The sequence below is a fragment of the Brachionichthys hirsutus genome, chromosome 2 (genome assembly GCF_040956055.1).
Source record: "Brachionichthys hirsutus isolate HB-005 chromosome 2, CSIRO-AGI_Bhir_v1, whole genome shotgun sequence".
NCBI lineage: Eukaryota > Metazoa > Chordata > Actinopteri > Lophiiformes > Brachionichthyidae > Brachionichthys > Brachionichthys hirsutus.
In genome coordinates this window covers 15531631-15553177 of record NC_090898.1, presented here as the reverse complement: position 1 = coordinate 15553177, position 21547 = coordinate 15531631, and the positions used below count along the sequence as shown (strand labels likewise).

At 45.7% G+C, this 21547-nt stretch overlaps 3 protein-coding genes across 3 annotated transcripts; 1 reads left to right on the top strand and 2 right to left on the bottom strand.

Moving 5' to 3' along the window:
* Positions 1-2765: 2765 nt before the first annotated feature.
* LOC137898813 (YTH domain-containing family protein 1-like) lies at positions 2766-8320 on the top strand. Its single transcript, XM_068742867.1, has 6 exons — positions 2766-2795; positions 3413-3440; positions 3673-3767; positions 3858-5450; positions 6118-6162; positions 8273-8320. The coding sequence occupies exons 1-6, from the start codon at positions 2766-2768 to the stop codon at positions 8318-8320; spliced, it is 1839 nt and encodes a 612-aa protein (XP_068598968.1).
* A 1122-nt stretch (positions 8321-9442) lies between these two features.
* On the bottom strand, positions 9443-16215 carry LOC137901552 (voltage-gated purine nucleotide uniporter SLC17A9-like). The gene is made up of 14 exons (XM_068745597.1): positions 16100-16215; positions 15331-15528; positions 15098-15237; positions 14440-14539; positions 14228-14352; positions 13918-14008; positions 13739-13835; positions 13545-13632; positions 13394-13428; positions 12920-13035; positions 11964-12019; positions 11850-11879; positions 11529-11716; positions 9443-10938 (listed from the first exon to the last, which is right to left on the bottom strand). Exons 1-13 carry the CDS (start codon positions 16213-16215, stop codon positions 11547-11549), a joined length of 1362 nt encoding a protein of 453 aa, XP_068601698.1. The 3' UTR covers positions 9443-10938; positions 11529-11546.
* Positions 16216-17770: 1555 nt separating this feature from the next.
* On the bottom strand, positions 17771-20243 carry LOC137901563 (glucose-induced degradation protein 8-B homolog). Its single transcript, XM_068745608.1, has 4 exons — positions 20126-20243; positions 19600-19796; positions 19192-19389; positions 17771-18236 (listed from the first exon to the last, which is right to left on the bottom strand). The coding sequence occupies exons 1-4, from the start codon at positions 20241-20243 to the stop codon at positions 18063-18065; spliced, it is 687 nt and encodes a 228-aa protein (XP_068601709.1). The 3' UTR covers positions 17771-18062.
* Between the last annotated feature and the right edge of the window lie 1304 nt (positions 20244-21547).

The window sequence follows — 21547 nt, the reverse complement described above, 5'->3', positions numbered from 1 at the left end:
ACGATAAAAGATGCTGATTAGAAATAATAGGAAATCCTACATTAAGGCTCCGCGCGCGCGCGCGCGCGCGTGTGTGTGTGTGTGTGTGTGGGGGGGGGGGGGGGTCAGATGGCAGCCTCTCAGCAGGCGTTGACGGTTCGGCTCGCCGCGCCTCTGGGATTTGCACCTCCAACCGCAGCGACGCTGACAACAGGTTAACCCGCGGATTCACGTGAGAGACATGAAAGGCGTGCGGGGCGTGCGTGTGGGGTTTGAGTGCGGGGCGTGCGTGTGAGGTGTGAGTGCGGGGCGTGACGGCTGCAGAAATGTCCGCGCAGGTGGAGGAAAGGGAGGAATTTCAGGTTGATTGTTTTCATGATTGATTAAAGCCTCCAGAGAGGATTTCTTTTTTCCGTGACGCACATTTCCTGATCAAAGTTAGGATGTAAAAAATAAATAAAGAAAAATAAGGATGCTGCGTTCCTGAGGTCAGCTAGCAACTTACACGACAAAGCCAAACACCCCCTATTTATGAGGGAGGGAGGGGGGGGGGGGGGTGTTAACGGAAGGTCTAACGTTTATTGTCTTTACGCGTCACAGATGCGCGTTTGGAAGCTTCCTGCGCCTTCATCATGATGGTGGTGAAGTTCTCCGGTCCCCCCCCCCCCCCCCCCCCTCTTAATTTTAGGGTTTGGGCGATGCAGTAAAGCCGCACACGTGTCTTTGTGTCAAACGCATGACCAGCGCAAATGCGCGCACAAAGAAAAACAAGCTGAGCACATCCCGCATGAATAAAAGATGCTGCGTACCGACCGGTGAGCGGAATCTACAGGCGCATATGAATGACCCCCCCGGGCACCGAGCAGTGCGCTATCGCATCCCTGTTACTCACTCAGCTCAGAGGTTTTGGGGAGGCGCATCATCGACCCCTTCCTTCTGCGTCCACGCGGGCCAGGCGCTCCCCGTGCGCATAATCAGCCAAGCTTCCGTGGACTTCACGCGGCAGGAATGCAGCACATTACGTGTGACATCCTTCTGAGCACCCGTTGACCCCGTCGTGCGCCCCGTCTGCCCCCCCCCACCCCACCCCCCCCAGCCAGAAGGGAGGCTGGGAAGTGTCCGCCGCCGCTGAAGCTCCAATATCACCTCCAAGACGCAGGTTTCTCCTCCACAGTCCCTCAAGCCCCCTCCATCTGCACTCGCATCCCCTCGGCTCGGCTACTGCGCTTCCATGTGACACAGGCAAAGCTGGAGAGACCCCCCCAAATTTTGAATTTGCCTTTTGATTTTAGCGCCATCGCTTGGGAGGATGGGGAAGTGCGCGCAAAGGAATGGCTCGAATCCGGTTCAGGAGGATTTCTCAGGCGAGGTTCGAGGCAGACAGAACCAGTCTCTGAGTTTAGCTTTAAATGATGTCACTAAATACGTTTAAAGTGTATGTTTGGTTAGCGCCACTTCCTGTTTTTTGGCTTTTAGGTCCTGGTTAAGCATGGAGTCTGTTTTGGTCTCTTTAAACATGGGGTGATAATTTATTTTGAAATTGCGGTGGATTAATTGCAAAGCAGTGTGAAGCTTCAATGAAAGTTGGATCAGATGCAGATAAATAACCTCGTTTGTCTTATTTATCTACAGCATCGTTCACTCCAACATGTAGAAGTCGGCCCGCGATAATTCACGTCTCTCTTGTTTTCTAATCTAACCTAATCCCCATCTGCTCCACCGCCACCTACTGGCTACTTTAGCGCACTGCGTTGAAGCAACCGCCTATCAGGCTGCAGGAGATGGTGTTGCTGTATGAGGGTCAATCCGTGCCACATTGAGGAAGAGGAGGTTTTCTGGATCCAAGTAACCCTCAGAGGTTAAATAGAAAACGACTTATTTTATATCTTCAAAGATGCTTCACTTCTAAAGAGACTTCATACGCAAATAGGAGACCTAAAAGCAAAAGAGAAGAGAGCCTGAAATATCATTTTATTGGAGTTTGATTCATGCAATTAAAATATTATTATAAATTCCCATTCATATTATAATGACCCCCCCCCCCAATATAATGTTAGCTGCACAAGCATTGCACAAAACCTTATAGCTTCCTGATGCTGACCCCCCCTCTGCCGCATCAATTGCCTCTCATACTAACGACCCTCCCCCTCCTCTGGTTGCACCGCCACCATAGTTGTAATTTTAGTATTTTTTTTATTATTGCTTATTTTCTTTTTAGGTTTGTCTTTACCTGTTTTAATTTGTGCGTGTATAATTTATCCTATTAATTTTACGGTTTTACGGTATTCATTAGTTCCTGTAAATGTTATTTTTTATTTGTTTCTTACAAAGCACGAGCAGGTTTTTTTTTTTGCTGCGTAAATAAATTTTTTTTATTCATTTTATCTGATTTATATTTTCCGTGAGGCGTAAATGTTTTGTAAACAAAGCACACACCGCTCTGCTGCTAGGTAGCCGTGGAGGCGTCCAGACGTCTCGACGTCACTTCCGCCTGGGAGAAACCCGGATGAGGCTGCCATTGGGCCAAGCGAGCAGCAGAGCCACCGAGGCTGCACGGATTTTAATGTCTCGACGCGGAGAGAAGCCCCGCAGAGCAGCACGGAGTGGCAGCAGGAGTAGCTTAACGTTCCGCCCCCGAGCAGAGACACCGGCTGGCGGCCGCTGCTAACTGTGCTAACCTGTTAGCACAGCAATAAAGGAGAGCTATTCCAGCTATTAGCTTCTCCACATAGCTCACACACTGTCCGTCTTCCCAGGGCTTCAGACTCCCAACACCTGGTGGATGAATGATGTCTGCCGCTAGCATAGACCCCCAGGTAAGCAGCGGGCAGGAAGGGCTTCGTTTACGGCCACTGTGCGCGGGCTGCGCGTCCCACACCGAAGCCAGCTACCAGCTAACGCTATTCATTTAGCCACCATCAGAGGGGAGGGTAGCAAGGAAGCTGCTAAGCAGAGGCCTGGAGCTCAGCTTCCAGGTGGCTGCACGTCACAACACGGCGTCTTATGCTTGGCTGTTTTGTTTCTGCTGTTTGAAGAAGAACGATATGATGTTTACCTGCGTCCTGAATCTTTCTGTGGCTTTTCTGGATTCTTTGAACCCACTGGAGCAGACATGTTCAGCTGTCATGACTCCTGGCGTGGATCCCTTCTGGAAATGTTAAGATTAACAGAAAAGTATTTGGTGCTTGAGTCAGTAAAAATCAGCACGGTTTCAGTAGAGAATAGATAATAACAGTAGATAATTCTCTTATTTCCTGTTGCGCTGTTTACATGGTTCTTGTTTGATGTGGTTACTGCAAAGCAGCTGATAAATCGCGCGCCTCGTATATCAATGGGGGTTCAATAATTGTGACGCTTTGAATAACGGGGGACCCATGCGAAGTTTCTTTGCTTCCTTTCACATGCATTTCTCGTTTCAATGTGGACCGCCAAGACATCGAAAGGACAAGATGCAAGCAAAGGTAAGAAAGACGTCTCCCGATGTTCCTCCATCTGGAGACGCTGCGCCTGCTTGGGATCGAACATGGACTGGCTGCGTCACACATCAGTGAATAATCTCATCCATTGCAGCGGATTTAAATGTTGTAAATCAGATGTCTGCTTTGGTGCGCCATGAAGTCTTAAATATAGGCTTTAAGTCGCATTCCGAATAATCCGTTCTGAATCTCTGACGGCAGTTTGATTTTCCCGCAGCCTTTCCCGTCTCCGTGCAGAACGGCTCCCTCCACCAGAAGGACGCGGTCCACGATGGCGACTTTGAGCCTTATCTCACCAGCCAGTCCAATCAGGTAACCCGAAATGCATTTTTTTTTTGTCCGGCCCCATCGCTGGATCTCTTCGCCCCGTTAAAATGACCTCGACACTATTTCTCTTCGCAGAACAACAGCTATCAGTCCATGACGGACCCTTACCTGTCGAGCTACTACGCCCCGTCCATCGGGTTTCCTTACCCTCTCAGCGAGGCGCCTTGGTCGACCGGAGGCGACCCGCCCATTCCCTACCTTACACCCTACGCCCCCCTCAGCAATGGAGACCATCACTTCATGCACGACACGGTGTTCGGACAACCGGGAGGCCTCAGCAACAGCATCTACCCTCACAGGTTTAACTTCTTCCCAGAGAACCCGGCCTTCTCGGCCTGGGGCGCCAGCGGATCTCAGGGGCAGCAGACCCAGAGCTCCGCCTACGGGGGCAGTTACAGCTATCCGCCCAGCTCTCTGGGAGGCACCTTGGTCCCCGATGGCCAGACAGGTTTCCATAGCGACACCCTGAGCAAGGCTCCGGGTATGAACAGCCTGGAGCAGGGCATGCTGGGCTTAAAACTAGGCGGGGACGTGACGGGGATCGGCTCGAATGCGAAGGGCGCGGGTTCCGTCATCGGCGGCGGCGGAGGCATCGCCGCGGGCGTTGCCACGCCGATCGGAATGCCCCCGCCAAAGCCGACGTCCTGGGCCGCTATTGCTAGCAAACCCGCCAAGCTGCAACAACAAAAGAACAAGAACAAAGCGGCCACACCTCTAGCAGGAGGGGCCCTGCCGCCGCCCCCCCTCAAACACAACATGGACATCGATATGTGGGATCATAAAGGGGCCGTCACCAAGATGACCCCTCCTTTGCCCCCCCACCATCACCAGCCCCAGCTGCACTCTCACGTCCCCAGTCTCCTGCCCCCCCTCCAGCAGTCCATTCAGTCTGCCCAGGCCCTCGTGCAGCAGATGACCATGCAGGGCCCGCCCCCCCCTCCCGCGCCGTCCTACCAGAGCCACACCGCGGCCCCGGCGCCGCAGACGCGCTGGGTTGCCCCGCGCAACCGCAACCTGTGCTACGGCGGCGGCAGCTTGGACAGCAGCGGCTCGTCCAATGGCGGCGGGGGTGTGGGGGCGGCGCATCCGGAGCTGGGGTCAGAGTCGCACCCCGTGCTGGAGAAGCTGCGAGCGGCGCACAGCTACAACCCCAAGGAGTTCGACTGGAACCCGAGGAACGGCCGCGTGTTCATCATCAAGAGCTACTCGGAGGACGACATCCACCGCTCCATCAAGTACTCCATCTGGTGCAGCACGGAGCACGGCAACAAGCGCCTGGACGCGGCCTTCAGAGCCATGAACGCCAAGGGTCCCGTGTACTTGTTGTTCAGTGTGAACGGCAGCGGCCATTTCTGCGGCGTGGCGGAAATGCGTTCGCCCGTGGACTACGGCGCCAGCGCCGGCGTTTGGGCGCAGGACAAGTGGAAGGGCAAGTTCGACGTGAACTGGCTGTTTGTCAAGGACGTTCCGAACAGCCAGCTGCGCCACATCCGCCTCGAGAACAATGACAACAAGCCCGTCACCAACTCGCGCGACACTCAGGAGGTGCCTCTGGAGAAAGCCAAGCAGGTGCTGAAGATCATCGGCCAGTACAAGCACACCACCTCCATCTTTGACGACTTCTCCCACTACGAGAGGAAGCAGGAGGAGGAGGAGGTCGTGAGAAAGGTAGGAAACGACTTTGTTTCAGTCGGTAAACTAAACGGCGAGGCCTTTTGGGCCCTCCTTCCTTTTCCTGCATGCGTCCTTCATCTTCCAGTTCGCACTTTAGGGCCAGTTATTTTGCATCTGACGCCATTCCCTAATGCGAATTAGATCAGACATCGACTGCTTAGCCCCCCCCCCCCCGAAGTGGGTTGAACTTATGGACAAGCGTCCCTTGCTGAAAACTCCATCGATGAATTTCACCGCAGCGGCGCTGGACGGCACATTTTGGTTTTGAAGTCGAATGAATTTAAGAAATCCTGACAGTGAAATCCATCTTTCTGATGAAGTATGAATTAGCTTAGTTTAGTTTGCCGTCCTAACGCTAATGAGGCATACGATGAAGCTACGGGAAAAAGTAGCTGAGGCTGGACTAAGGGATAGAAGTAAGTATTCGTGAGCAGCAGGAAGAGTAGCACAGACGCAATGTTAGCGTCGAGGCTAACATTGCGTCTGTGTACTTCTAGAGAAAGCTGAAGACAGGGACGTAGGGAGGGAGGACGATGCAAAGGACAGGGTGAAGTGGAGAAGGCTGGTTTGCTGTGGCAACCCCTGAAGGGACGCGCCGAAAGTACAGCAGTAGTGATTTCATGTTTAAATAAAGGTTTGCGTGTGTTTTTTTTCTTCACAGAGCTATGAGCCTCCCTCAATACAGATCCGATCCCGAATGGATCAGGTAAGGTTCTCTGTCCCCGTGTCCCCGTGTGTGTGTCCCTCTGCGCTCATTAATGGCGTCGTCCTGCTCACTTTGACGAATCTTCCATGTTTCAGGATCGTCAGAAGTAAACCGGAGACGGCAGTCAACAAGATTTTTACTGAAACCACACGGACATAAAGAAATTGAAGACTCATTTTATTTTCTATTTAATTTGTTTTGGGTTTGTTTTTTTTAGCCCACGTCAAACTTTTGATTCCTCTCTTCCTCCAAGATGCGGATGAATAACTTCGACACTGTATTATTATTTTTTTCTGTATTTTTTAGCCTTGTAAATGTATCGCTATCCCTGAACTTGCATTCTAAATATTATTTGACAAATATCTGCACGTCTGTTTTCTTTTTTTTTTTTTTTTTTTTTAATCTCTTGACAACATGCTGCTGATATTCAGTGACTGTTCACTTTGTGGTTTGTGTGTTGGAGAAATGTTAAGTGCTTGTATTGGTTAATCTTAAGAGTGAACATCACTTTATTGACAAATGTCTGCTATCTGTTTGTGGCCAGTTGTATTTTATATTATGAGAAAAAAAAAAGACTTCTATCCCCCCCCCCCCCCCCCACATCTCTTCTTTGTATGCGAGGGGGTGGTGGAAGAGCGTGGACACTGAAGGTGTCTGTATGCATAGATTTAATTGTGCAAGGCTGTCATGTTAGAAAGTGTAAATGTTGGATATATATTTTAAATGATGCCTCAACTGGCTTACAACCGGTTTAAATATAGAATTAAACACTTATTTTAGTCTCTGGTAAATGTTGCTTCTGTTTTTTTTTTTTTTTCTTCCAGAATTTTACCTCAAACTTTTCTGCTCGTAGATTCAAGTGAAATATTTCTAGAGGTAAAATAAAGTCTGACGCTCTCTTTCTCATCTAACGGCAAAGCAGTAACATTCGATTTGTCTTCTCTCCCGGTTTACGGGAACGTTTCATTTCCCTCTGGTCCTTCCGAGGTCTCTAAATTCAGGAGGAAATCGTAGCATGTGTTGCTTGTTAAAACTCAAAGCCGGGCTGGTCGCTTCCTGTTTCTGCTCTCACCATGATTCTGATCATTTCATCGTCATCCTCAGAAATTGTAAACTTTAATGTACCGGCATTTCTCGCGGAGATCGCCTCAAAAATGTTTAACTGTAGCATTATAATTAACTGATTTATTGTCAAGTGTATGAAAACCCAGAGACGAGCTTATATGGTATATGTGTGTGACTTTTTTATTATTATTATTATTATTAAATTGCTTGCTGTATTGTGTGTACGCATGGGTGAAAGAAAAGAGAGGCAGTGTGACTGGAGCGATCAGAGATATATTACTGGTGTTGGAATATAGAAAATTTATGCAAAAAAAAAAAACGTTTTAAGTCATTCCTGAATTAAATATCCGTTGTATCACGTCACCTCCACATTCTTAGATTTGAATATGTTCATTATTAAAAGATAATTATCTGTAGTCTGTGTTTTCTTTTAATTATAACTGTTGTGTGAACGGTTTTACTAATGTATTCAAAAAATCACTAAAAGGGATTTATAATCGTAATCAAAGATGTATCAATATTAAAATAGAGAAAAAAATCATGACATTTTTAAGATTAGAAGTTTCTTTCCTCACTGAAACCTCTACAAGTACAAGAAAGTAAAAGTATGTAACGTTCCAAACAATTTATTATGCTGCAAATAGATCATGTTAAAATGTAGCTCATTATCCAAACGTATTTATTTCTAGCCTCAACAAGCAAAATAAATATATTACCCACAATACGTAGTTGTGCCTTTTGAAATTCCTGCATTTTTTTCGTGTTTCCGTGGAAACGACCGAACGCTTCGATGGTGGTCATATTATCCAGAATATATCTCACAGAAAACTAACGCCAGCTTCACGAAACTACCGGTACCAACAATAGGGTGATTCTAAGACGCCTCTACGGTGGCCGGCGAGGCCGCGCTGGTGCGCGTCACCCCAGCAGGTGGCCCCGTCCTCCTCCATCTTCACCGACCCGCAGACTTTGTGATTCCTCTCTTGGCATTCACCGCGTGCCTTAATTTCATGGCAGAAAAATCAAGGTCCGCCGTGAACACGAGGAGCGGCAATCCCGTTCACGCGCGACACGCACGGAAAAGCCACAATAGATTTAAAATGACTCGGAAAATGTTTCATCAGTGCAAGAGTCTGTCCATCGCATCTTCATCGCGCGTCGTCGGACTCTTCCTCCATTGTTCGCCTGCCGCCCGCGTCCTCCAGCCGCGGGGCGCGCAGCTGCGGCGCCTTCACCCCGCAACAGAAGCGTCCCCGCATCGCGTGATTTTAAAGGGACGGACAAACACCGCCCGCGTCGGATGTGGAAGCGGGACGCGCTCCCGGGCGCCGTCTGGTCGTCAAGGAGATAAAAAATGATTCAGTCCAATCTCCTCTGATTAAGCCGGAAGTTAATTATCTGTGTTTAAGATTTTTTTTTATTTTTTTTATCTGCGTTAAAAGCATCCCCCGGACCTCATAACCAACCAGCCAACCTGCCCCCTCATAGGCTGACGCGATGACGTCATGACGTAGCTTCGCCACCGCCGAGCGCTTCCTCTGTAAACGCGCACAATGCAAATATCTCATCCAGCTCCATTTGACTAAATTTAATGTAAGTAAATAAGAAAACTGATTTGAGTTGATTTATTTAAATGTTTGTGGGATTAGAACCTATCAAAAAAAAAAAAATCAGTCTCATGAAAAGGAATGTCTCTGTGTCTGGTGGGTGGATGGATGGAAAGTAATCATTTTCCATTAAAAAAGCCCAAAAAATAACAGGCATGGCCAACACATGATATTCTGTTATCATCCAGGATTGGAGCTGCATCCTGATCATAATCTCAATCTCAAAGATTTATAATGACAGGTAGGAGGATTGCTCAATGAAAAATAGACACACACCTGTTTTTATGGAACATTTAAATTCCATTAAAATGGTTGATAACTACCGGAGTTAAAGACCGTCCACCTAACAGCTCGGAGAAGGAGTCGTCTTTTTCTTTCTTTCTCACTCCAATTTTTGTATTTGCTCTCTTTTTCTCCTTTTCAGTAAATATGATCTGCATAATAAATACATACTCTTATGTATTATTCATTGGCCTTTTGTGTTTCAGTAGGAGCGACAGCAAAGTAAATAGTCTGTCATTCATTTCCAGTGTTAGCACTAGCACTAGCGTGAATATAATATAAAACATTTCACCTAATCAAGGCAACACACACACATCTTTGAGGGGTAACAATGACATTCATTTAATATACAAACATGTGAATTCATCACAAATAATATATGTACAAAAGTATGACAGATTTCAAACACCAACCGCAAACGGAAAAAAAATACTCTGTTAAATAAATATTTTTTAAAGTTAATGCTACGGGCCCCAAGTGGCGGCTGCCGTCGCAGTAATATAATATATAACGTAACAATGGACACAAGAGCCGTGTCCTGGGGCAACGCCAAGCAACAAAGGTTCCACCTTGCAACGATACTAATGACAATTAGAAAAAAAACATCAAAGTGACAGTGTAATATTATTGTACCAAAAATAAAAATTTATAAATTATAAATTCTATTTACCCATTGCCAAACTAAAAACATTTTTAGGTGCGCCAAATTACCCGAAAACTAAACAAAGGTATTAAAAATAACTAACTTAAAAGGGCGGCCAGACACCTGGAGACGTCATTAATTTACATGCAATGTGAATTTCTGTGTCTGCTGTTGGAAAATACTCAGTAACGAAACATCTTCTGGTGTTTCACACCGTGAAAATGTTGTCCTGTGGCAGCAGGAGGCGCTGGTCCTGTACGATCTGTGACGCACAACGTTTTCAGGCCAGAACTTATCCAGCCGTGTGAGGTTGGATAAGTCCAGACCATTGAAAAGGCCCATTTCAGGTCAATAAATTACAGAGAACAATAATGAAATGTAAAAATATCAAATATCTAATCCTTTTTTGAAAACAGCATTTTTGTCAAAGTCCATATATATATATATATTTAAAATTACATTAAAGCACTAAATGCAATTATGGGTCCTTTTGCATTGTTGGTGCTCGGGCCTAACGAAACAAAATTCAGATGTAATGAAACTAGCAAAATAAAATACAAATATACAGGAAATGCATATTGTGTATCTTTATAGAGGCAGCGTTCTGTACTGTGTTGCATTTATTCCATCTAATCTCTCTCACAAAGATCGCTTTTATTGCTCTCGCCGTCTTGTCCTACTGACATCGTGTTGAGTTTGACTTATTTGTAATCTCCATTCTGACCTTATTAAGTATTGGCGCTGGATATCGTCCATAATACTCATAACAAAAGTATTCAAAACTAAACCAAAGTAAATAACAAATATAACAGACATTCAAAAAAAATAATTCCACCCTGCTCACTGATGTATTTTGTCATGAGTGGGGCAAAATCGACTGGCGTGCTGGAGGCGTGGCAGTTCACCGGGGCAGTGAGCGCTCACCATTCCATAACACTGCATCTACGCCAGCATTATGCAGCCGGATGAATGACAGACACGCAGAACCAGGATCGTCTCTGCCTGGCGCACCTGAGACAGGTTGTGACCGACTAGCGCTGCAGCTGAGACCCAATTAGCACCTGGACATGATTTAAAAAAAGAAATCATCTCAAGTACGATGGCGGGGGAGACAGGCGACCTGACACTGGTGCGGCGTTGATGGGATGACATCGCCTGGATTGTGTGTGTTGCCAGTTCCTGGAGAAGAATGACATCACAGTCCAGAGATTGGTCACAATTTAAGCCAACAGGGGTTGTGCCTATCCATCAGGAGGAGCATTACTGCTGTAATCAACGCTGAGAAGATTGATAGCGATGGCATTCCTGGTGTTTCATTGTTTTTGTTGCTAATTAAAGTGAGATAATCATTTAAAAAATAATAATGTTTTGACTAACAATCTGGCATTTCTAAATTCCTTGAGTGTATATCTGCTTCGGGGACTTGAAATTACAGACACAGTAGGGAAGTGGAAAATATGAAATGGAAGTACTACACATTGTAGTTTTCATCTTTTCATTTGTTGGGCTGGGGGCAGCGTGAAACAAAAAAAAACCCCGAATAGACCAGCTCAGATTTTGTACAATCCATTGGCCATGTTCTCAGATGCACCATCAGCAGGCAGTTCTTATTAATGTAAACATTTCTACACTCATTTCAGTCCCCAGTATGTGTTCAGAACGTTTTATCATCACTCCCCGCAAGTTGCAGCAAAGAATAAATCCACATAACTCAAATTCTGACAAATATCGCGACCGATAGAGAATCAAATTCAGAGACGGGCTGGTACCTGCAACAGAAGTCTGCATTAAATCGAAATGACCTGGCTGTGACCTTCCAGGTCGATACGCTGAGCATCTCCAAAGATGAGGAAAATCCCAAGGCCTGTGGAATTCACTAAAGCGATGAGGGAGAACACGGCAGACCACGACAGCGTGACCTCAATCAGGTAGCCGGACAAAGAGACCATCACCAGTCCTGTGCGAGGAAAAAAGGACACGAGCAGTGGCAGCAGATCATTTATCAATAACTTAATTACTGCGTCATTGTTACGGTAAATGCATTTAATATTCAAACACTTTTAAATGATTAAACATTTTAAGATACATACCCATAAAAGCCCCCAACATGTTCATAAAACCTGTTGCAGAAAAGGGAAATGTATATGCAAAACTAAAACTAATAATAATATTAGTACAGCATAATAAACTTGATATCGATTTACCATAGAGAGCTCCAGCGCAGGACGGCGTGAGATCCTGTACATTCACGGCGACGCCGCTGAAACACAACGGAACGCGTCACGTTATTGTTGCTTCCTCTTATTTAGAAGGATGTGTGTTTTACTTCCTGTTTTATTTTGGTAGTTGTGTTTCCGGGTAGAGTATGTGTGCGTTTCCTGTGGTTATACGCTCCGTTCTTCATTGCGTGTTCAATGTTTGCGTTTTTACACTCCCTCTCGTGTCTTTTGAATCTATTGCGTGTTTTTTAATAACCTGTCTGTCTCTATTTTGTTTGTATTTTTGTTCTTACCTAATCAGGTATTCACACGCTTGAGGGAAGCTCCTCCCATTGCCACCTGTTTATCGTCGTGACGTCACTGAGTGTATTTAGTCTGCGGCTCTTAATGTTCGTCTGCTTTGCCCTGTGTTAGTGTTATTAGGTTATGCTTTTGATGTTTGTTTGTTAGAAGGATTATGTAAAAAAAAAAAAAAAAAAGTGTTGGATGGATCTTGATGAAGAAACATCTTAAGTTGGGTATTGGTCTAATTTAGATGCCATTAAATTTTGAGAGTGATCCAGATAGAAAAGAAAATCCGGATTGTCTCATTTACTTATAATGGAGGATTTATAAATAATAATAATAATAATAATAATCATATCTTGTAAAATATGATAATAAACCACTTTTATAGGAAGTTCCTAGCCTGCTTTTTTTCCCCCTGCACATGAATGATGTTCAGAAAAATGCAGGCATCCAGAGCTCAGTTATTTGTGGTTGCTCCCGCTGACAAAGCAAGAAACAGGTTTAGCATAACCGTCGCAGCGGAGGCAAACACTCAGTGTACGTACGCCGGCGCCGTCCTGCAAACACTGGCCTGGCTCGATTCCACAGAGAAAGCGTTCACCTTAGACCGATGGGGATTAAGATTATTAAACTGTTTCAAACGTCGAACGTACCCGCTGGAGAAACTGCTAAGGCCGAGGGCGACGGAGACCAAAGCCACGGCGGTGGGACACGTGACGGTGTTGGACAGAAGCAGGATAAACACGCTCGACAGTCCCATGGCGACAAACTGCGGACGCCACGGCAAACAATAGAAATGCGACATCACAATAAATTGGATTGAGCTTCGGGTTGGTCCAGAGATGGTTGGCTCCAGCATTTCCCTTTTGTGTATGAGACCAGGTGTTTCATAAAGCCAATTATTTGCAGACCCATTTATCACCCCTCCTTTTACAGTGATGCACAAATACCTTTGGAAAACTAGAATTGCCCGGGGGAAGCTTTGAGGCACGTTGTAGCGTGCAAAACCCCCCAAAAAAAATCAAACGCAGCACCGAGCCAGTCAGGACCAACCTTAAACTCTCAAAACGTTTCATCATCAAAGGCAGAAACGTGAGCGTACGAGCCAAACGTCTTCCTGCTCTTACCTGCATCGCCTTCCTCACAGCCGCTACGCCATACCCTGCGGCAACAAGCGGGACACGTCGACACGTTTGTTGTTGTTTTGTTTTTTTACCAAAAAGCAAACCTCAAAATAGACACCTATTTAAACAATGGAGATTATTTGTTGCGCAATACCTTGGTTTATGAGCAAATCTGAAATAAATCCGCCACTAAGCGCCGACGGGATTGCAGCTAGCCACGGAATGACATTATACACCGATCCCTGCAAGCATAGACAAGTTGGGGGGGGGAGCCGAGCGTCAACGTGGAGTCAAGCCAGATACAGAAATATGAGCCGAATAGCAGTAAATGAAGGAGAGAGTGAATACCATGGCTTGTGGGAACGACTCCTTGAAGTACGTCGGCAGCCATGACAGTAGCGTGTAAGACGTGCTGCTGATGCACATGTGAGTAAACACCATCGACCTTCGGAGAGACGACAACGGAAGAGGATCAGGGTGGGGACTCAAACAGGAGCAAGATAAACGCCGATGGATTAAAGCCGTACCAGACGGGCGACATCTTCAGATACTTCAGCCAGGGTTTCCGCGACCGCTCCGATTTTGAGTCCTTTGTCAGCTCCGCCAGCTTGACCTCCCCTTGAAGTGCGCAGAATTAAAGTTCAGTCATTTAAATCCGTCTTATTAGAATTAAAAATGACATTTTTATATTTTATTTTTTAGTGAAAGCATCAAACTGATCCAGACCAAGGCGGGTTTGTCCACCGCTTTGGTTTGGATAGCGCCGGTGGACGGGGTCAGAATAACGACCCGCGGTCACTTTGTGTTTAGGGACAGGTGGCGTTACCGTTACTGTACCTTTAAGGAAGCACCGCCAAACCAAGAGCGCCCAGAGTCCGGACAGGAAGCCAATCGTGTAGAACATGCTCTCCCAGCCATACCGGTCCAGAATCAGGGACCCCATCCCGCCCGCCAACAGCGTTCTGAAAAACATCACGCAAAGGTTGCCCCCCCCGGAGACGTGAAGGTTGCGGGGGGGGCGCGTTTAGCGTTGCTGTAGCTCAACATACCCAAGATGGGTCCCGCTGTTCATGGTGCTCATCAGCAGCCCCCTCCCGCCCTCCGCCACGCGCTGCGAGCAAAGACTGGCCAGAGATGGGAAGTAAACACCTAAAGACATTTTAAGACGTGGGACATGTGTGAGACCGGACTGCGGCTCGGTCCGGGCGGACATCCTGCAGCACCCGGGGGGGTTATTTATCTATAGAAATGCGCGTCATCCGCTCGAGATCTGACCTTACAACCACAACTCGGCACTTTGACGACTGGAAAACTCTTCTTCTACTATTTCAATTTGCAGCCATTTAGTTGCGTGAGATGATCTCGGATGATTTCTCGGACACAACTTAGACGCCATTTTATGCAACGTCTCCCGTGTTCTCGAGGCACTTTTTTTTTTTAAAAATAACTAATAATAATGTAATTAAAACTCTCTCTCTATTCTAGAGTATTTCACTTTTACTCAACTTTGGTTTTAATGCACATAAAACAAATCATTTGAAGCATAGCGGTGCTAGCCTTAGCGGTTCCCTTGTGTTTTATGTCTTCATGCTAAGCTAAGCTAACTGGTTTCTGGTTGTAGCTCCATCCTCGGCCATCACCGGAGACCCCCCCCCCCCTCCCCAATCATCTCTTTGACCTGTCAGGTCAATCAAGCGCCGTTCTCACCCTGCATCACTCCCATCAGGAATCTTGTCAGCGTCATGAGAGCCAGCGTATGGGAGCCCAGGTGGGCCAGAAGAGGAGTCGCGGCTGTGATCACAGCCCACGAGGTGGCAGAGATGAACAGGACACGCTCCCCCCCAACTCTGACACACAAACACGCACGCCAGAGTCAAACGCCTGGAAACGCAGCGTGCTTTCATGAACGTTGACGTTTCACACGCAGGCGGGTTTTTCACCTGTCGCTGGCGCAGCCGCCCAGGATCTGCGTGAAGCAGTAACCCCAGAAAAACCCACCCAGGACTAGCCCACTGTCGATCTTGCTCCACTGAAAAGTGGCTGCCATTGACACCACACAGATCGGCATGGCCATCCGGGCGCAGTAGAGCAGGCAGGTGCCCATGAACAGCGTCAGGGTCCACCTTCGAGCGAGATGTCTGGAAGCACAAAGGAAGGCGGTTTAGATTTAAGGAAGCTCCATTTGACTGTAATGTGTTAGTGAAAGTTACACCGCGTTCCAGAATCCAGGATCTCCTCGGGACTGTCGCCGAAATGGAATCATGTGACCTGGGCAACATTCCCTGAAGAGTTCAGCAAGATCTGTCCGTAACGTTTTTGAGTCATGTTTGCTAACAGACAGACAAACGGCCATAAAAGAAAGAACGCAATCCTGATAATATGACGCCTTGATCACAAAAACCAGGAATGTGGATCCACATCGGAAGCATTTGAAAATGATTCTGTATTTGGATCAATGAGATCAAATGCGACACCGAACAGAACCAGAAACCGCAGAACTACCTCACAGCAGTGACTTTTTCAGACGCTCTAAACATCTGGATCACAGAGCTGCTCGGATCCAGATCAGACTTGGAGGCAGATGTCGCCGTGGAATTTATGTCCCGCCGCTTTAGAAGCAGGAATCTTAATCTGATCTCATGAGGAATTAGTGCCATAAAAAAACAAAAAACAAAATCTCAGCCCGTATTCTCTGCTCCAGCGTCTCACCTGGGCCAAAGGTTCTGCTCCCCTGGTTCCCCTTTAGTGGAGTAGGTGGCTGCGTGGACCTTAGAATCTGGGCCAGAACCATTCCCACAGCCGCTGGAGGTCTGCTGGACAGCCATTCAGGAAACGCTGGCGTCTTCTCTGTCAGATGTCAAACTTCCGCACTGAGAGCGGCACTTCAGCTCGACCGGGAATCCCGACGCAGACTGACCGAACTGGTAAAACGTGTTGGGGGGGGGGGGGGGGGGGGCTGTTGCAAACAGCAGCGGCGACTGAGGGCCGGGATGCCGCTGGCAGGTTATTAAGGACCGCTGGAAGGGAGGCTTTTCAGAACAAATAGTTTAACGGTATTTGAGCGGTTTAATTCCAAACTAGAATCTTTATCTGGCTCCACTCGTTGGCTTTCTGCGCCTCCTTTTCTTCACGTTTTCAATAACATTTCATGTCATTTATGGATGTCTAACGTTTGCTGATAATTTCATGGCACTAGCACCTTTAGAAACATATTTACTGAGAAAAACGTTGATGTGTTTCATACTTATTTTACCCACTGCTTACGCACGCACAAGTCAGGCAAGAAGAGCTTTTGTATGGTTCATTAAAGTTTTTTTTTATTTTAATAATTGCAAATCTGGTCTTTAAAAGGTCGATAATAAAAAAGGGACGTGAGCGCTCCGTCTCCATTTGTCAAAGTTAATACCTGCAAAGACCATTGGAAAAAAGAAAAAGGATGGACAAACAAATAGCAGCAAGTTTGCCTTTTTTTTTTATATATATATATATAAAAGTAAAAACAAACGAAAACAAATGAACAAGCATCTTACAAGTAGTTGAGGGGAAAACGTAATTGCTTTTGAAGTTGAGAGATCCTCTTGAAGACCAGCTGTTGCGTTCAGAACTGAGCCGAATGTTTTAAATGTAAGAGTGCAAGTCCCTGGATTTCATTCTAATATGTTTCTCTCTATAAATCCTTACTCCACCAGGGCGGCGCAGTCTCCCAACTTCCACTCCTGGTAACATCAAACCAGACATTTGGGGCAGTTAGAAAGCCGTCGCTGGGCCAAGTTGGTCCTCTCAAACACATAAAATGGTACATTTGCAGTCAAATCATAAAACATCATAAAACAAAGTACATTAACTGAAAACATATTACAACAATAGAGCGCGTCTTTCCATAGAATTGAAAAATACTCATTTATATTCAGTTTAATCTTGTCACTCATTTCTGGTTTAAAAGAATCTTGACTTTTTGCAGTGTTATCTTAATCTCAATGTACGTACACTAAGAGAAAAGGAGGAATAACGTTTCTGGTCATTCTAAGTTTAAACCAGGGAGTAAAGAAACGGCGATTTCTAGCCGCAGTAATGGGAAACATCACGCTCTGGGCAGAGGGTCTGCGTTCAAAGGCAGAGTAAGAGACATTCTTTACATCTATCTGTGGTAGGAAATAGGATCTGAAGGGCTCTTCTTTTTGAGTTTTGATTTTTTTCACATTACGCGGCGCTCAAGGCCCCAGACTTCAGATTTGGAGCTCAGCAGGGTTGACTTCTCAGACCTCTTGAAGTGAATTTGTACACCCCTGGTTTAAACCATAACAGACCCCCCCTCCCCATTTAAAACATCAAGTCTTTCTGGTAAAATAAAGTCTCTGTGGGGGAACCGGTCATGCTGAATAATACTACCGCGCTTAGGCCTTTAGAAAGACAAAATATAAAACAGCAAAATTGAGCTTTATTTGAAATCTATCTACACATCCGTGATCCGGTACTCATATAATTCCTGTCAGTTTGCAAATAATTTACAGTTTTGCACAATGACTCGTCTGACTTCTCATGAATGAAACATGAAAGAACAAAGTTTGTTTATATATATATACATATACATATTACCTGGTTTTCACACAGTCACTGACTGATCATAAATTAAGGGGCGTGTGTGGGAGGTGGCTGCTCTCGTCTCTCGCGTTCACTTGGGGTCCTCGATGGTGCCCGTGCTAAGGTCAGTCATTTTGGGGTATTTCACCTTCTTCTGGTCGAGCTCGTTCTGCGCCCACAGCAGCAGCTTCAGGAGTTTAGCCAGTTTAGGCGTCGACTCCCTGTTTTCATAGTCCAGCACAGCTTGGTTCACCTCGCTCCACACCTGAGCACCAAGACAAGTGAGAGTTATTCATCTGTGCTCTCAATGATTGAGCAAAAAATGATCAGCTGTTTGCAACAATGAATATGAATATATTTATTAGATAGAATGTTAGAGTACAAGTACAGTCACACAGTAGCATGTATTACAGTACAAATAAAGTCAAACATCCTGTCTAAGAGGAGCATTTCAAAAAAGCCCTTGCGGTCTTGTTTCCGTTGAAAGCTCAATTCAACAGATTTTAAAAGTGTCCCAAAAAAAAATAATCTTGCCAGTATTACAGAAGTATCGGATCGGGACTCGGTATCGGTTCAAAATCAAATGACTCGGAGGCAAAAAAAAAAACCCTGATCGGGATATCCCTGATTTGAATAATCTGAAATTGAGTACAGTCTTACTCTGCCAAGACGAGCGAGAATCGTATCCTGTGAGGGACGCAATCTGAAGCAGGTTTAAGAGGTTAGTATCTAGAAGACGGTCCCATTACGCTGGTACTTCTGACCACTGTTAACAGAATTAACTCTTAAGCGAAGCAGCTTGTTCCACAGGTTCCATCCTCACCCTCATCCTCATCCCGTGACTATCGCATCTTTCCCTGGTGGAAAACCTGTCCATTGAAATAAAATAAAAATTATGTCGCATTCCTGCTTTTTATAAGAATACAAATACGTATTTTTTTTTTCCATTCGTTTGGATAACAAGGAATACAAACATACATATGGCAAGAAATAAGTGTGCAGCATGAATGGAAACAGATTTCTCTCCTGGATTTCACACATAAAGGGCCAATCATTAATAACCTTACTGAGAAAAAAGGCAGCAATGCAACCAAATCAATCAAACTTAACCAAACAGCATATGAAAAAAAAACGTAAAATTAATCTTTTAAAAACGCTGAGCTCAGAAACAAAATTATTCTGTCTATTTACAGGACCAGGACTCATAAAAAGCAGCCGACCTTTTGCCTCTGCATCATGTTGAGCAGGTCCCCAAAGGGTGACTCCTCCGGGTTGTCGAAGGCCAGAAGGGCTAACGTCCTCTCCATCTCCGTCAGACACTCGCGGCTCTCCTCCCCTTGCTCGGCCAGCTGCGTCTGGGCGAACTCCAGCGCCGACTCCGTCTCCCGTAGCCGGATCAACTCGATCAAATGTTGCTGCTGCGAGAGGGGAAATAAAGCACAGGCAATAAATGTTCATATCCTAAAAGTGCTACGTAGTACCGCATTTCCTAATTTAACCGAGAGCCACGAACTCATCGTGAACGTCGACCGCTTGGGTTCGTACCTCCAGGATTAAACAGCGGTCACCACACTTCTATACCTTAATCTGAACAGAGTGCTACTAAATAGCGCTGGGTTCATACGTACCTGCAGATGAAAATACAAATATCGGTTGGTGTCGAGCAGCTCTGGATGTAAGCTGTTGATGAGTGCAATGGCTTCCTGTATCTGTCCCTTCAGGATCATCTCTCTAATCTTTATCCTTTCATCCAGAGAGTCCAGATCCACACTTGGCTCGATCCCAGACTCCATTCGAAACTTCTCCGCAGCCTCTTTGAATCCCTCTTGAACCAGATAAAAGGCAAAAGTGCAAAGACATAAAGATACTTAGCTTATAAATGACATCTGGCTTACAACATAAAACGGTTGTCAACTCAAAAGATTTAAAAACACCGCTGTAGTTATTTCCAAATTTGCTTTGCTAGTTGGAAGCTTTTAATGATTGTCTTTTACATGGAAAGAAGAGAGAACAAAAGCAGCAGCGAAATGCTGGTAAAAATGTTGCAGTGTTGGAATTCCAATATTTTAACATCAGAAGAAGCTGCTATAAAATAAATCAAACGTTTTCTCAAAAAAAAAAACCAAAAAGCGACAGGTGCGTTTCCCGTCTCACCTGTCACCAGGTAATTCATGATGAGTCGATTCATGTCCGCCCTCTGTATGTGAACGTTGTTTAATTTGTCCATCCACTCATCTTTCGTGATGTCTTCTGGCTTTTCAGCATAACTCATCGTTGGGATCCTAAAATGTGGAAACACAAGCGAAACGTGAGCAAGACTGACACAGCTCGGCCGCGTCTTGTACCTGCACGAACGCGAACGCGAACGTCACCGCCTCGGCGACGCAAACACGGGCAACAGACACTCCCGACAAAAAACAGTAAATTAATTACACTTTTACAGATCGTTTATTTCGGTGGCTGAATTGCGTCTGGGTGATTCCTCGCGCCACTAAAATTATAATTTGGAAATTAACCTCCGTTTCCAAAACAAACCCCATTTCCTGCTGCTAGCAAAGCTGCGTACGTTTCCGCAACTTACCGAGCAAACGCGGAGGTCCGGCGCGTATCCGTTTCTAGCAGGCGTTAGAAGGCAGAAAATAAATATAAAACGAACCGCAGTGCCTTTTTGCTGCCGGTGTTTTAAGAAGTATAAAACTGCAAACGGCGGATTCACAGCGAAGCTTTTTGCGGCTAGCTAACTAACCATCAAGCTAATGCGATCATCTCGCGATAGCAGCGTCGGCCGCGCGAGCTCTGCGATTGGTGAGGACGGTGACGTCACGGTTGCCGAGGTACAGCCAGTCAAAGTAGTGAAAAGTAATTTAAATTTGTTTAAATATGTATATTATGTTGTAAGAATTTTATGCCTTTCTTTTTTTTCTTTCTCCAAATGTGCATGAACAAATGTTATGGAACAAATGAGCATCGTCACAGTATTTGTTGTATTATATTTGTTCATTTGTTCAATAAAATTTGTTTATTAAAAATAAAATAAAAAAAAGTAGTGAAAAATCCAAATTAAAAAATAACAAAGAAAAGGGAAAATAGTTATATTAAAGTAATTCTAAATTATTGATGTATTAAATAACTAAATGAAAAAAGGGTTGGGATTCGAACCAGAACCAGTGTGAAAGCACCCTGTCAATCAAAACTGCTGGATGGATCTTGATGAAAAAAAAATGCTTGGCGTATAAAGATATTTAGAACCTTTTGATGATGATCCAGACCATGTGGTGATAAATCCGGGGAACGAGCTGGCTTTTGGATTAAAGCATTATAATATTTTTAATCTTTCAGATACGCAGGAAAAATGAATCACGCGCGTCCAAACCTCACGCTGAAACCGACCCTGAAACCTTCCGTGGATCGTTCGCGTCCCATCTCTTCTCACCTTGTGTCAGCATCCTCTCCGCATGGTCCAAAATCGGCGTGCGCGCGCGCGCGCTGTTCCTCCTGTCTGCGGTGCACGCGCACGTCGGCTTCGCCATGGGGTGTCGGGGAGGGGCGGAGCCATCGTGCTGCTGCAGCTGTCCA